Source organism: Notothenia coriiceps, unplaced genomic scaffold (assembly GCF_000735185.1).
Source record: "Notothenia coriiceps isolate Sejong01 unplaced genomic scaffold, NC01 NC01_scaffold00004049, whole genome shotgun sequence".
Classification (NCBI taxonomy): domain Eukaryota; kingdom Metazoa; phylum Chordata; class Actinopteri; order Perciformes; family Nototheniidae; genus Notothenia; species Notothenia coriiceps.
In genome coordinates, this window is record NW_011336750.1 from 226886 (window position 1) to 242846 (window position 15961).

Here is a 15961-nt window from a genome sequence, read left to right on the forward strand (position 1 = left end):
CTTGTTTAAGAGGCTGTCTGCAGTATATTCTCCTCGGTTTCTATTAACAGAAAATTCTGCTTTCGGGACTTGTTTATGTGCAGCTCATAAAACACACCAACACATTATTCAAGCCTGTCCTGTGAGTCAACTAGGGAGAAAACACCAGGCTCTTTATCAAAAGTCAAGATTCTTAATTGAGTACACAAAGTGAGGGAATTCTATGTTCTTTATTACTAATGTTTGTTTTATATAAATGCATTGCAGTTGATAATAATATACTTGTTTACCCATCCACCAGAAGAGGCTTCGTTAGAACACTTTGTAGTACAAGTGTTATGCATCATTTCGCAAGTGATTTTCAATGTAATATATACTCTTTCTTCTCAGTAAATCGAGAACTTTGCATAAGAGCATCAGTAAGTGAGACAGGGTGATGAGTGCATATATAGAGTGTTAAACCCACATTAGAAATTCACTAGAAAAATAACCAGATAGGGGTTTCTCAATGCAACTTGGTCACAAAATATGTGTTAATTAATGTTTAAGAACTACTAATGATGGTACAGCACTAAAAAACAATACCACTTTGTGTGTGCAAGATGTTGCATTTAGTTGAGTGCTTTACAATTTTGCCTCCTAAAAGCTTTTAGTTAACAAAAATTACCTCCCTGGAGGAATATTAACTTTCACTCAAAGTGAAAAAGTGCTGCAGTTGGCATAAATTAAACTGTTCGTTAAACAAGGCGATCAAGCCTTCAATACGTCCTCTGCTGTGTCAGGCATGTTTCCACACTCTGAGCTTGATTTCAAGAATCTCAGCAAATCCATTAGGAGCTTACCCCTAAAGTGATGATTGTGCCTTCAAACGGTGAGTCCTGGGCCGGAGCAGCAGCTGATTTAACAGGTTTTGCTTTTAACTACAATTGATCCAGTTTCAGGTGGGGTCTACAATCAACAAACATAACCCAATCAAATGCAACAAAGCTATAAAATATAACACGTAATTAAATAACAACTATTTTGATCAGTCAATTCCCCATTTCTGTCATTTCTCAAGTTTCAGCTTCCCAGTTATGAGGTGTTTTTTCTGCTTTACTTTGTGTTATTAGTGAGTTAAATATATTTCGGTATGACATAAAGCAACTCTCCTCAAGCATAGCATTTTATTTGACTATTTTCTGTTATTTTCTACACATGAAGATTAATCAGTTGATTTAAAAAAGAAGGAAAGTAATTATCAGTAGCAGCCCTAAAATCCTATTAACTTTTTTTAATTACTTTTTTATCATATATAGTATATCGGTTGTTATTTCTTATTTTTTGTGTTTTATTATTATTATTCATTCATTCAGTCATTTTTGTTATTATGCATTAATTATTCATGCTTTTATTGTTGCTATTAGACTATGACTGATTATACGGTTCTACAATGAATATGGACTATAAACCCATAAGAAAATCACTTCAACAAAACATACCAATAATGACAATGCCATCTGAAGGCAAAAGAAAATCAATAAGTGTAAATCAGTGTGCATTGTCATACTGTAACATTGTTATCTAACAAAAGCATCATCAACAACAACAACAAAGGGATATGTGCTGGTTAATAACATCAGGGACACAGGCTAACGTTAGCAGATGTGTGGCAGTTTATGAAGTGATCAGGCTAACCAGCCACACTGATCGGCTAGCTATCTCCAGAGCTATGCATAAAAAATGACTTGACTGCAGAGCTGACACAGCGTGTGAATCGAAGATAACTTACCTTGGGCTTATACAGCCACTTTCGAAAGCGGTTCATCGTTCCCTCGCCACCTTCCTTTGTCACCCTCCTCTCCTCTCCTGTACCTGAGTGTCTGACACTATCGGCAGCTGGTTGCTAAGCTAGCTTCGCGCTGCTGGGTTCCAAAACGTTAAATGTAAAAAAACACAGTCAAGGTAAGTTGTCCTGAATGTTACAACGCGGCTCTGAACGCGTACAAAGGAGATATTATAAAGCAACGACTTATTTCCATCTTCCCTGAATCCCGAGGTTGGCTGCCTGTCTCCCCCGCCCGGCCACTTTCCAAGTCTTGACGATACAGACGGAGCTCCGGCGGCTCTGAGCCTCTAACGTTACTGGATGACAGTCACGTTGACAACATTCACCTCCCACTTTCCCAGGAACTGATGCCTTCAAGGGCCGATCCCAAACCCCGAGCTCCCATACGCTCCTGGTCCTGTACAAATAAAGACCATGTAAGAATTGCAGTGGAACTTTTTTTATTTTCTAAATTCCCCCATCCAGTTTCTTTATAAAAGGAAATCTTTGACTTTTAGTAATGATTCGTTTCAGTGACCAAATAATGTTTATAAAAAACATAAAGGCGGACCACAACCTAGCAAACTCAATTTCTTGCTTTAAATCTCTTCTTAAAATAAACTTTTATTTGATGGGCTTTTTCCTAACTAATGGTGTTTGTTATTGCTTTATACATTAATTTATCATGTTTATATCTTCAGTTCTAGGTGTGAATTTGGCTATTTTTACAATTGTTTTTGTGAATGATGTTGTAGGCTTCCTTTGTTTTTTTAAGATCCACATAAATATGTTATTATTATTATAATAATGATAATTATCATTATTATTATTAGTAGTAGTAGTAGAAGTAATAGTAGTAGTATTGTTATTATAATTTAGAAAAAATATAGGCCTATAACTTCTTCCTCATTCAAAATCAAGATTATGTGAATCTGAATTTATAAAAACATTTCAAAAGTTTGACTACGACACAATTCTCCCTGTTTTTGTTCTGCTGATTTAAAGCCCTTACATTAAACGTGTACTTTTCATTTCAGTTTATGATTGGATTCCAAAATTGCTTTCACTCATTATTGTATGTACACAAAGAGAAAATCCCCTTTTCAGCAGATGATGGTGTTTTTGATATTTCTGAGTGGAAAGGGACATTTTTTCCTTTATTTATTATCAGATATGTGACTAAAGAGTGGCAACCCAGTGACTTTGTTTACATGCTCACGATAATCAGTTTATGTTAATCAGATTATGGCAGGAAATCAGATGATGCATTGTGAGGCTAAAGAACCTCAGCTTCCATGTGATTTGTCCAGTAATCAGCTTTTCGCCTCTAGCCCCTCAGAAACCCTGATGTGAAGTCACTTTTCCCAACAACAGTTATTTGTAATCATCACACACAAGTCGGCTGCCTTAATCTGATTACTTTTATCAGCAGGCAATTCCTCATTCCTTATTGTGTTTGTCACTTGATGTGCTTGTTACAAAATTTCCAACAGCACTTGAAGGCGGCGCATGGCTCGCACAAACGTCACAACAAGCTACGTCATAATAATTGTTATGGTAGCCAACAAAGGATCAGGATGTCACACTGTTAATCTGCATCCGATGGATTAAAACCATGTATATTGTAAATCTGTTGAACAAAACAGCTCACTAATAATACTTTCAAAAAACCTCATAAATTTTCATTAACGTTGCTAATCCTTGTTTTTGTAAAGCATTACTCAGGCAGGCCTATACGTTTCTGTTTACGCTAGTGAGTTGCTAAGCAACGATTGAACATGGCAACTGTGTGCGCTGAAAACAAGCCGTGAATTGTATTTGGTAAAACTTTCTATGAATGTATCTTATTTTATCAACACTTTCTCAAGTAGAACTAAGATGTTACTCTTTAAACAGCAGAGAAGCCCACGTGACCGTTGAGGATATATACTGTATTTTGTGGAGCATTGATCTGAGCAAAGATCTTTTCACCACAGTTATCAATCTCCCCCGGCTTTCTGTAGATCGATACAAAATGGCATCGAGCTATGGATCGCTTGCCAAGGAGGCCATTGTGCTGCTCGATAGGTTCAGAGCTGGCAGACAGTGTTTGGATGACTTCATGGAAGAAGCTTCAAAGGATCTGCAGGTAAATTGGCCTATATACTTTTCTGCTACAGTAAAACATTGGAAATTGTACAAACCCACATTTACACAAGTATTGAAAGTAAAGCCTTAAAGTAGGCTACCAAAAGTACTCATGTAGAATAAGAGGTGGGAAATAACTAATTACATTTACTCAAGTACTGTACTTAAGTACAATTTTGAGGTATCACTTGTACTTTTCTTGAGTATTTGCTACTTCTATTCCACTACAATTCAGTGGTGAATATTGAACTTTTACTTTAATAACATTATTTATTGAAGGACTTTTACGTGTGACTGAGTATTTCTACACTCTGACTTAAGTACAAGATCTCAGTAGCTCTCCCACCTCAGTTTAGAATAATGAATTATTGGATTCATTTTATGTTGCATCTTGTAAATGAGAGCACATTGTATCAGTCTTTTTTTGTTGGTAAGAGTTATCTCTAGGGCATACTTCGTCATTTAGTAGTTGATTATAATTTGTAGCAACTTTATCAGTAATGCAGGTTATTAAAGTCTAAAGTTTGTCTACCCTCCCTCCCAAATGTAAAGCGTCTTTGGGTTCAAGAAAAGCGCTATAGAAATAAAATGTATCATTATTATTATTAAAGTACTAGAGTAGTAGTGCAGTAAAAGCAATATGTCTTTAAAATCAAATAGTCATATCACTGGTTCCCTGAGGCTGGTTGTTGTTTTTTGTTACAGAACATGGATGATCTGCATCAGAAGTTCATACTTGATGTAGTTTCTGGATGCATTGAACAAACAAAGTTACTGGACGTAGTTGTCAATGTCTTCTATGGCCAGAATGGAAGATGCTTATCTAGAGGTGATCGCAGCCAGCTTGTCAGTAAGTTAATGAACCAAACAAACCCCTACATTCTTATCAAAATTGGACTTTAAAAAAAACAAGATTTCCATTTACATGTTTATAATACTATTGTGTTCTTCAGTCATCTGTTACCTCGCCACCTTTTCTCTTGATGACCTTGGACTTCAGCGCTTCAGTAACATTATTAAATCTCTGGACATCAAGAAGATGCACACAGTAAGAAAGTCTTATCACTGTTGTTTCATAGGGAAATTACCATAATACTGTGCCCTGTGTGACAGTGTGTGTCTTGTGTTTGGCTATAGTTCCTGACTTTCTTTTTCACAAACCTCACTACGTGGATACAAGACGAGTGGAATAATATCTACGAGGCTGCCTATGTGGAGAAACTCTGGGTTGGCCCTCTGCTAAGGTGAGAAGAGAAGGAAAATATTTTGAAGGAAATCAATGTTTTTTTTAAAGTCAAGGATCAAAGAATATTTGTCCTTTAGATGGCGCCCTGAGATGGATATTCTCCTGGACCAGCTTGCCGTCAAAATATCTCATGGGACTCAGGTCAAGAAAGCTCACATCAAAACAACTGAGCCTCAGGAGTTCTCTCTCACGAAACCTAAACCTCGACCTCTGCCTGTGCCTGAGGTCATTCCTCTGCAGGAAAAATCTAAACCAGTCAGTATCATTTACAATAATATATGTCCAAACATTGTCCCACAGTTAGTTTCTGTGCTGTCTTTTATAGACCATAGAGACAAGACTTTATCATTGGCTCATAGAATCTGTTTGTTTAGGTGCCAGATAGCACATACAAGGCTCCAAAGGAGATGCAGATGATCAAGGAGATCAAACAAAAGAACCTTCAAAAGACTGAGGTAAAATATTTGCTTTTACTATTATCACCAGATGGGAGGAAACTGTGTAAAAAAAGACGTAATGTAAATCACATGCAACCGTTAAGCAAAACACAAATAACTATTACATTCCAGCACATCAAAACACTATTAATGGATACTATTATTCTCATATTATTATCATAATTTATGGTAGCTTTGTTATATGACTTTCTAATGACCTCTATTTTTTTTTTACCAAAGGAACTGCTCTATGAGGCAAATATGAAACAGTTCAGGTGTGTTAATCCCCAGAAGTCTGAACACACCAAGGTAGGGGCTATTGACTGTGCTTTAGTAATATTTTTTTGATTAATTCCCAAGCTAACTTAAAAAGATAAAACACTGAGAAAAGTCCAAAATTCACATTTCTGACAAACCATCATTTGTATTGCAGAGAGCGATGTCTCAGATTAAGGAGAGCTTGGATTCAAAACTCAAATTCAATTCATTTCATTCCTCTGGAAATCCCTCCAGCAATAAGGTGAAATGTAATAACTTACTTCAGTGGATAAGTCTTCAGTTTAATAGTGAAGGATATCAACTAATATAGACATCCTAATTCTGCCTCTGTTAGACTAACAGCTGGCCAATCAAGCTCAACAGTGCAGCCATCCTGAGGCAGGGGGCGCTGTACGACCGTCAGGTGGAGGAGGAGCTGCAAAGGTACAGCGCTACTTTCAACTGCCACTGCTTGACCTTTGTTTGTGGCATTACGTATTCTAACCTGATCAGTATCCAACAACTGTGAACATTCATAAACACACCTCCGCCCCTCAAAGACTGCAAACATTACCATTTAGAAATATTTATGGCTGTTTTACTTGCATCCTTTGATTACTATAACCCTTTATGAATTTACTACATTTATACAGTTCTGTACATTTAACGTTTTTAGACTGTAAATTTAAATATGCACATTGACATTTAATTTTATCTCATTGCACCGTCATCGCTACTACCTCTGCTTTTACCACTCTTATTTATTTATTTGAGTTTAATTTTTACTGCAGTGAGAGTGGCTAAAGAAATGTTGTACTTTGTATCATGACAATAAAGATATATTCTATTCTATCCTGCATAAGACAGTACTGGAATAGAAGGCAAAACTATTTTAATGCGAGCAACATTCAAATTATAATGTTTATGATAAATGATCATTTTGAAAATACTTGTGCTTACATTTTCTTTAGATGTTCTATATAACAAATGTGGAAAAAATATCTTTATCCTTAATCAATCAATCTTAACTAGACTAAACAAGGTGGAATAAGACTGGATTTTAGCAGAAAAAGCCCATATATGGCTAGAATAAAACAGAGTTTGGAATAAGACTGGATCTGCCAGATGTTGAGTCATTTCTTTGTGTTTATATACAGAATGGAGCGTCTGGTGGAAGGGGCACGTGAGCCCTCGTCTTTCCTCCAGTGGCAGAAGGAGATGCGTGAGAGGGACCTTCAGGAGGAGCTGGCCAAGATTGAGCGCAGACACCTGGAGGGACGCATCAGTTATGAGGAGGCAGCTATGGCCCGCACACGCATAATGGAACGCAACCAGAAGGCTGTTCAGCTAAATAAAGAAGAGGTGGGTAAAGATACATTGACAAATGACAATAACATTCATTTACATAAGATAACATAGTGCTTTAAAGTTTGTAAGAAGACTGGAAACGTGTCATACAGTTATGTGTTCTCTGCAAACACCTTTTAAAGAAAGGTCTTTACAATTGCATGGATAACGTGGCTTTTATTGTTTCTTAGAGAGCTCAGCTGATGCGGTCATATGCGGAGAAAAGGATGCAGGAGGAAAAGGAAATAAGAGACTTAGTGCAACAAGTGGCAGAAGGACACAAGAACTCAAAAGCAGCTAAAGAGAGGATACAGAAATTCAAGCAAAGTATAGGTAAGGCCTCCTCATTTCATATCACATGCGATGCAATGGCCTCTTCTCCATGGTTTCCTTTTCATTCTCATACATCTCACTCACACTTCACAGTGAAAGAAGTCTCAGAGCAAAGACAGGAGCTCCTTCGTCAAGCACTGGAGGAGGCACAAGCAGAGCTCAGCAGAAAATTTGAAATCATCCGTGAAATCCGTGCCATTCAATCGCTTCCTCACATAAGAGTGAGGAATTTTGACGACACAGAGGTGGGTGAAGGAAGGCATGGATGCCATAACATTTGAGATAGTTTCACATACTTCTTGTGAATCGATTGTGCCATGTCAGACTGCAGGCCATGAGCTGCTGGGGGAGATGTCCCTGGTGGAGCTGAAGGAGCGTCTGGCCCTGCTGGGGGAGGCGCAGCAGACAGAGCAGCAGGAGAAACGGGAGCACATCCTGGAGGAGAAGCAAAACAAGAAGCAGCTGCTGCTGGAGCAGCTGGACACCATCGAGCTCCACAGGAGAGCGCTGGCACAGGCTGCTGCCATCAGGTCAGGAAAATATGTGGCTCTCATTTGATTGTGGTAGGAAAATATAGGGGTAAAGCAGACATACACAAACACTGGAATATCCCCCACACAGTCATGAGGTGTTCTGGCATGTTGCAGGAAAGAGGAGAGGAAATCCAGGCCATTTTATCGGCAGGCGATGACTCAGGATGAGACAGTTTTGGCTCTGCAGAAGAAACTTGAAGAGAAACAGCAAGAGCGCCAAAGACTGAAACAAACTCAAAGCAAGGAGGCCAAACCCTCTGAGCCGACAGCAGCACACACTGTTAGAAACACAGGGACACACAACAAAGTGAGTGTGAAATCCAGAACAAAGAGGAACTGGCTTCTCTCAGTGTGTTGTCTGTTTTTGTTAGTGTTGCGTTTTCACATGGCAGCAGCAGTAAATGATATTTGTCTCTCTCTTTCTTTTACTGCCAGGAAAGCCTGACTGATACAAGCTGGGAGGAATTGGAGCTGAGCTTCGAGCGTCACATCCAGAAGGACGCTCCTTCTGTTGTTTCTCAGACAGAAACGCTCAAGACATAAATATGCATAGGCCTGTGAATGTTCTTTTTTAGACCAGAGAGATCACCAGTTGCTGCAAGAAACGTGTGGGAGGATTTTTTTGTCTATTTGTTGATACATTCAAATAAAAATAGCTGTGGAAATGTTTGAGTGCCATTATGATTTATTTCCAGAAATGATGTTATTTGAGGTGTACAATAAATAGCACCAATATTTCCCCGTAGTAGATTCCACCTGTATGTGGACCTTCAACTCACGACTTACAAAGAAAATGTCCCTTCCCTAAAAAGTTGTGTGTTGTTTTTGATGGGTGTCTGTTTTGGCAACAAGTTACTGTAAAATGTGTTACTCATTATTAGTCATCATCATGCCAGAATCCCTCCCATTGAAAAGCAGAAATAGATTATGAATATATGAAATCAAAACTGCATATTTGTTTAAATCTTTTTTATGTATGTATCGTCTGTGTAACGGTTTACTAATAGATTGTAATTATACAGAATATACTGTACTTTGCCACACATTTGATTTTAATCACACAAAAGGCGCCCCTGGTGGCTGCTCTGTGTAACATCAGGAGATCTCTCTGAATCCGGCCCATTTTCCACAGTTTTTCCCTGTAAAGCAAAATCACATGATGTGTATTTTTGTCATATGACACTGATGAGAGGACTGATCCCACTGCGAGCGAGCGTCACTGACGTCTTCTCTAAAAAACAAAGGCAGCTCGCGGGACACTTGCCAGGGATGCTGTAGCGTCCTGACATTGTTTGGAGATATACTCGATATTATCTGGAGGATGGAGGGCCGGGGACTTCTGCCTGCCATATGCGCCGCTTGTTTCATTGGTGAGCCTGACTCTTAACCGACCATAACTGCTGTAATGCTGCTACACAGTGGGCGCGATGTAGGTCTACTAAATAATCATTATTGAGAGTGTAAACTCACTGATCAAAACTGAAATGGCATATTATGTTTAGATAAGTAAGGTTATTAAAGACTTGTTTTAAAGCAATCAAAGCATAACATAACTATACATTGAATACAAATGTCATGCAGTCACAACAACTAAATGTGACTGCATGTCACAAATTTCTAAAATAAAAGTGTATTAGCTGGAAATCCTTTCACAACAAACGTTCTCGTCATGAAGAATGACCACAGAATAATGTAGCCTACTGTGTTGGTTTGGTCCCTTAATAACTGTTATGTTAAAACTAAGTATCATGTGGTATGACAATACCATAATATACAAAGATTTGAATATGATGTTGCTATACTTAAGAATATAACTTTATGTTAGTATAACAAAGGATTGTGTCTAAAAGTTTGAGAGAGAAATGTTGCCAACCCAGAAAACCAGAGAAATCACATGACCCCATTTCTGAATAATTGAATTTCATGAGGAGGATGGCTCATATTGAAGAAAGCACTTAAGCACATGGCTAATGTGATTACTAACACAATATGGGCTCTGTTTTACTAAAGTCGTTATACGTGTTGCTCTCACTTTCTCAGTGGTTAAAGCCAAGGAATATCAAGATTTTGTGGAGGTATTTAAGATATCACGATAACACAGCTACAGTTTAAATACCTCTTTTATACCGGGAGAACCACCCTGCTGCATCTTTTTTATTTAGTTCCAGAGGCTGGATTCATATTCAAAGCTTGTCTGAGAATGAGGGAGATGATTGAATACTTAATATATACTTAATTCTTTAAAACTAAGAGCACTACTGTAAATGGCTGAAAATGTGAATACATTCAATTTCAAATTCTCCAAAACTACCTTTTTACAGAAATGTCTACTTGACACTACAACAGCAGAAAATCTGCTTTGGTATTCTGCATTTTGATTTTTCAGTGTGCTAAATCACAAATACAGCAAGCCAGTGTACCTGTGAAACCTGGAAGGCAGAGATTGGAAAGGAGAGATCAGATGAATTACTTATAATGTGGTTGATTATGTATTTGTTAAAGGTCCCCTGTCATGCTTTTCTGGTTATTACCCGTCCCCTTGTGTGTTATGTAGCTTTTTCTGCATGTAAACGGTCTACAAAGTCACAAACCCTCAAAGTACACCCTGTAGCGAGTAAAACTCTAACACAGAAAAGACCTGTCTATGCTGCCCCAGAACCCCTAGTTGGAGATTTTTATTTTTCCATTTTATTCTTCCTGAGTATAGTAACGACACCCAGGTCCAAATGGACCAATCCGTGGAGCTCCTCAAAAACACACCCACACACACACACACACACACACACACACACACACACACTCAGCCTTATCTTTTCTCACCTGCGGTACTCCGCGGAGTTTCGCCGGCACCTCAGCATTATCCTTTCTCAGCCGCGGCTCCGTGGATCTCCACTCACAGTTTGCCACACACTCACAGCCTGGCTGTGAGCGGTGTCTCACTGTCTCAACGACATCACGCAGCAACCAGGAAACGACACCAGTAATACAGCTCACACTGTCTGCTCCTCGAGCCTCAAAGGGCGGAGCAGCGAGCACCGCAACGTCCCGCCAACACGGCACCCAGACCCCACGCAGCATTCTCATCTGTTTGTCATTACTGGTGTTATTTTTNCGTGTTTATCCTGATTTTACCACATATGTCAATCGACATTAGAATCTCATCCCCTAAGATGTATTAAAAACCGCAACGTCCCGCCAACACGGCACCCAGACCCCACGCAGCATTCTCATCTGTTTGTCATTACTGGTGTTATTTTTTGGTTGCTAACAAATGCCATTGTAACACAAAAACAAACATCAGAGCACAGTGGGCTCATAGGGAGGGGGGGCAGGAGCTCCAACAAGCCGTGTAGGACAGAGAGTGAATATACTACAGAGATGCTGTATGAGAAAACCAATGTGATTTTGGAACATTGAACAATGTAAATCTATTCTAGTAGACCTCAACAATGGAATTATGATCAGTAGAATTAGCCATGACATGGGACCTTTTAAATAAATAAATGCCAAAAAACCATAGGCCCAAAAAGTCTCAGGTTAGCCCTGTTAATCCTTCTAAAAAGGTACTTAGTTTTTACTTCTATTGTTGTATTAAACATTCAGCAACAGATATACTCCAAAAGCCCAAGAGACATTTGCATGACCTTTGCAACATGTCAACTTCAGGTCAAATCAATAATTCAATTTGATTGTTTTTATGACAGACATAACTTTTTTTTCAAGTTTTCTGTGTGCATTATGGCTTTTGTGTCAGTAGAGTGATGACACAAATCATGTCGAAAAAGCGAGATTGGGTACAAGATGTAACAAATAGTCCTAGCTGGATTTAAACCAGGCCTGATATAGCACCATATTAGGCTCCTAAAAACCAGTCATGATTGATTTGATTTATTAATACTCCTACTTCAGTCCACTACCAGAAGTCAGAATTGAAAGACAGTGTCCTTCTCCTCCAGGCATGGTGGTGAGCCAGACCACACTAGCTCCTGCAGTGATGAACACCACTTTCATGGAGAATGTGACTGATCTGACTGTAACTCCCGTGATCCTCACCACGTCCCCAGGCTGCTTTGCGTTCAACACTTCTACTTGTGAGCCTTGTGCACCGGGATCGCAGTACGACAACAGTGAGTCAACGACCGTATCATCTGACATGAAGCCACCATTTTAAGATGTAAACAGTAAAGTCGTGGTTTAGAAAATGCTTCCCTATCCCTCTCCAGACACCCTGCTGTGTGCATGCTGTGCTGACCCCGGGCTGTGTCTATTTCCTGGTGCCTGCCTGCCATGCAACAGAGGCTTCTATCAACCACTAGCAGGACAGCAGCAGTGTCTGCCCTGCAACCTGGGCTTCTACACAAAGTATGACACAAATTCTACATTTACTTTGACTTCTAATGGATTTGATTGGCTTTACCATCTAGTTCACTGTTCAATGTCTTGTGTTTGTTGCACTACTGCACAGTTTTACTGGAAGTCCCTTGTGTAATCCCTGCCCTACTGGATCCTTCAACAATATCACTGGTGGAGACAGTTGCACAAGTTGTCCAGCAGGTGTGTTTATTTAGCTGAATACAACAACAAAAAAATCATCAATTGTAAATCATTAACTATTGATATGCTTTCAGACGAAACCAACAGTATGCTTGTGGTCAAAAATGAGATTTGTTTATGTTCAATGTCAAGTAAATTATAAATGAACATTAGCTTGCAACTGATTAGAGTATCTGTATCTCAACATAGTTTGACATCTTCAAAGATTTGAGAGAAAACACAAATCACATGTGCTGAGTTATTTTCTGCCTACTACTTTCAGGTTTCTTTTCCTCGCAGCACAGCTCCACTTCATGTTCACCATGTGCACAGGGAAGTTTCTGCAAGTAAGTTGTACTTAAATGTCACCGCCGGGTTTCTGTTTCTATTATGGTTTGTTTCTAGGGCCCAGAAGTCTTTGTGAAACTCTTCTAACAACTCTCTCTAACAACATCACATGATTTTATGATCCCATGGTTCTGTTTGGCAGCACACACACACACACACACACACACACACACACACACACACACACACACACACACACACACACACACACACACACACACACACACACACACACTGTAGTTTGAGGCAATATGACTTTTATCAATGTCTCAGCGACAGCGTGTGTTACCCTGAATTCATGTTGAAAACTGTGTTTTTCTTACATGCATCTATAGTGAAAGATCCAAAAGAAAATCCAAAAACCCTAATGATTCAAATACATTGGGCCAGCGTTTTACAACAGAAAAACTATAACAATAAATCAGTTGATAAACTCTCACACATCTCATCCATTATAGTCGATATCTTATTCATCCAATTATATGCTCATTACTTCTGAAACAAATTCATATTTGCTTAAACTTTATTATTTAATAGACTTGTGCATAAACAGTACTCGCAGGTGAGACTCATACTGAACTAGTTTGGAAACGGATGATTTGATGTAGTTTTGCTGTTGTTAAACAGCATTCTTTTTGCTATATTCTTTAAGTTTCATCAAGACTTTCACTGTGTGTTTTGGAGTCTTCATTTACCTTGGGGGCATGCAAGTAAAACCAAATGTTCCGCACAAATTCAAGTCAACACATGCTTGAGTAAGTCACTGATATACAAATGTAAAGGTTGCGTTTCTTTTAACCTTTGAAACATCAGTCCTATCAGGCTTATACTGTATGTCTGTTAACACTTTTAGACCAAGCTGCTAAACAGCTTTAAAATAATCAGCTTTCACATTTTTCAAAGTAACTTGTGACATATATGAAATATATAATAGTTTATCCATTTACAGTCACAAACGTGTCTCTCTCTCTCAGTTCCTCTGGTTGTAGCCAGTGTCAGATGTGTCCTGGAGGAACAGAAGCTTTGCAGTCTGCCGCAAGGGGCTGCACGCTGTGTCGGCCAGGTAATTGATATCATGCTTGTTGGGGAAATATTTTCCAAAGCCCATAACTTTGACCCAGTTTATCAGTTCATACTGTCCTGACTGAGCACACGCACCTGTAACCTTGGCTGCTGTGCTCTCAGTGTTTTGTCTCCCTGTTTCTGCCTGTTGGCGTCAGCTGATAGAGGTGTTATGATTCTATCTTGTTATGCACAATGTTGATTATTCTCTCTGAATCTAGCTAAATACACGGGTATGGGGTAGAGTTCTTCAGAATTGACGTGGCAGAACCTCTGGCTCTTGGACTTGTTTTGTGAATGCTCCGGCCGAAGCTCCTAAATAAACCCATCAGTGTTTGACATCAGAGCTCCAGCTCTCCCCATGTCTCCTTCCTGAGTCGGTGACTCCTCCTGCATTGCTACACAGAAGTTTCTCCCACAATGCTAACTTAATGCTACAAGGCCTAAAGAGTAATGTGTATCAGTGTGCTAGCTCATGATAAAAAAGGGGATATCCATCCAGGTGATATCTGGTTTTAAACAGGCATGCACAAGCTTCCCCATCAGACGATGTGTCAAATCTGTGGCAGTGGATTCTACCAGGTCAACTGGGGCAGGGAGAACTGTGATTTATGTCCAGAGAATCACTACTGCCCTGTGAGTACTGCACCTCCACACAAATCAGAGGAAACAAATATCTTGCATATGTTTGTTGACATGTTTTTTTCCTCAGAGTCCAGATGTGAACCCCATTAAGTGTCCCAGCGATGCTTTTTGTCCAGAGGGCAGCTTGTCTCCGGGATACTGCATGGAGACTTTCTTCCGCAAAGAAGGGGACACGTGTGAACTGTCTCCTGTCACCTTGGCCCTTTTAGTAATTGGGGGAGGGGGTAAGTAACACCTAACTATCCAGTACGTTTTTCTGATGTTTTCAGAGCTTCTTTTGAATGTATTTTGCCTAAACTCTGTCACTTTGTCCTTCAAAACGTAATACTGTCATACTGTTAAGACATCTCTGTATATATATTACTTCTCCATTGCATATACAGTTACTTTATTCCTGTTTACATTCAGTTTATTCAATCATATTTATGCAGTACTGTCTCCCACAGATGTATCACTTGATTCCGCTCATGTTTATATGTTAGCCGTATATTTTATCTCGCATATTTTAAGTCTTTCATTTGGCTTTTACTTGCATGCTTTTCTTTTTTTTAATACTTATGAAATGAGCCTGAGAGCTAGGGTTTAATATTGTTTTTCATGTTTAAAAGAATTGCTTTAAAGTTATGCTTTTAAAACTGATTACCTTTAAAGTTGTGAAGCTTCAGGCTGCAATAGGTGGGAATTAGATTATATATATAATCTAATTATATATATATATATATATATAAGCTATAAACTTCTTTAGCTTAAACGGCACAGTTCATGTTTTTCTCACTCATATTAGGAAATGAGCCAAAGATGGAAAAAAAAAATTGCAGTGAAAGGAACTTGAATTACTCCTGAATTATTAATTATCTTTTGTTTTGTTTATTACGTTATGTATTTTAATTAAAATATAAGCTTGTACTGCATATTTCATATATAAACTAAGCCATCTTTTTTGCAGGCCTAAGGTATGCTCATGATATACTGACACTAATATCTCTCACAAAAACCAGAACACTTTTCTTTTGCACAATGACACAACTGTTTTTCTCCCTGTCAAACTGAGACCACTTCATCCCCCAATGGACCAAATGAATAAAATAGGAATAATGCTCACAGTATCAATATTGGCTTATGTGTATCAATAGTACTGTAAATGGACATTTCCTGGTAACATCCCTGGTGTTCTTTTTTCAGTGGCTGTACTCTTCATCAATTTTAATGGTCCATACGTCACGAGGGACATTGATCGCGCGCTCTCGCACTCGTATCACGAGCTCCACTATTAGCCGCACAGAGCGACCTCGGGCACTACTCCACC

At 38.9% G+C, this 15961-nt stretch overlaps 2 protein-coding genes across 3 annotated transcripts; both read left to right on the plus strand.

The window, feature by feature from the left end:
• The first annotated feature begins 3568 nt into the window (after window positions 1–3568).
• On the plus strand, window positions 3569–8870 carry cfap99 (cilia and flagella associated protein 99). 2 transcript variants are annotated; one of them, XM_010767002.1, is made up of 16 exons: window positions 3569–3607; window positions 3790–3914; window positions 4619–4763; window positions 4867–4961; window positions 5051–5157; window positions 5237–5414; window positions 5534–5614; window positions 5837–5905; window positions 6030–6116; window positions 6210–6298; window positions 7012–7216; window positions 7393–7534; window positions 7628–7779; window positions 7859–8064; window positions 8182–8374; window positions 8503–8870. In XM_010767002.1, the coding sequence occupies exons 2-16, from the start codon at window positions 3801–3803 to the stop codon at window positions 8608–8610; spliced, it is 1971 nt and encodes a 656-aa protein (XP_010765304.1). In that variant the 5' UTR covers window positions 3569–3607; window positions 3790–3800; the 3' UTR covers window positions 8611–8870. The 2 variants fall into 2 exon arrangements, with proteins under 2 accessions (XP_010765304.1, XP_010765303.1); XM_010767001.1 differs by lacking the exon at window positions 3569–3607 and having other exon boundaries at window positions 3618–3914; window positions 8499–8610.
• Window positions 8871–9247: 377 nt separating this feature from the next.
• Window positions 9248–15929, plus strand: LOC104941882 (proprotein convertase subtilisin/kexin type 5). The gene is made up of 9 exons (XM_010767045.1): window positions 9248–9437; window positions 12024–12194; window positions 12291–12429; window positions 12533–12621; window positions 12884–12947; window positions 13923–14011; window positions 14534–14646; window positions 14723–14879; window positions 15838–15929. The coding sequence occupies exons 1-9, from the start codon at window positions 9389–9391 to the stop codon at window positions 15927–15929; spliced, it is 963 nt and encodes a 320-aa protein (XP_010765347.1). The 5' UTR covers window positions 9248–9388.
• The last annotated feature ends 32 nt before the right edge of the window (window positions 15930–15961 follow it).

Bases quoted from the DNA above. Each gene is read 5' to 3' on its own strand.
- cfap99 (XM_010767001.1), top strand. From the start codon at position 3,624: ATGTATCTTATTTTATCAACACTTTCTCAAGTAGAACTAAGATGTTAC. The intron at 4,962-5,050 runs GTAAGAAAGTCT...GTTTGGCTATAG, and splicing joins ACATCAAGAAGATGCACACA to TTCCTGACTTTCTTTTTCAC. The intron at 7,217-7,392 runs GTGGGTAAAGAT...ATTGTTTCTTAG, and splicing joins TTCAGCTAAATAAAGAAGAG to AGAGCTCAGCTGATGCGGTC.
- LOC104941882 (XM_010767045.1), top strand. From the start codon at position 9,389: ATGGAGGGCCGGGGACTTCTGCCTGCCATATGCGCCGCTTGTTTCATT. The intron at 9,438-12,023 runs GTGAGCCTGACT...CTTCTCCTCCAG, and splicing joins ATGCGCCGCTTGTTTCATTG to GCATGGTGGTGAGCCAGACC. The intron at 14,012-14,533 runs GTAATTGATATC...GGTTTTAAACAG, and splicing joins CTGCACGCTGTGTCGGCCAG to GCATGCACAAGCTTCCCCAT.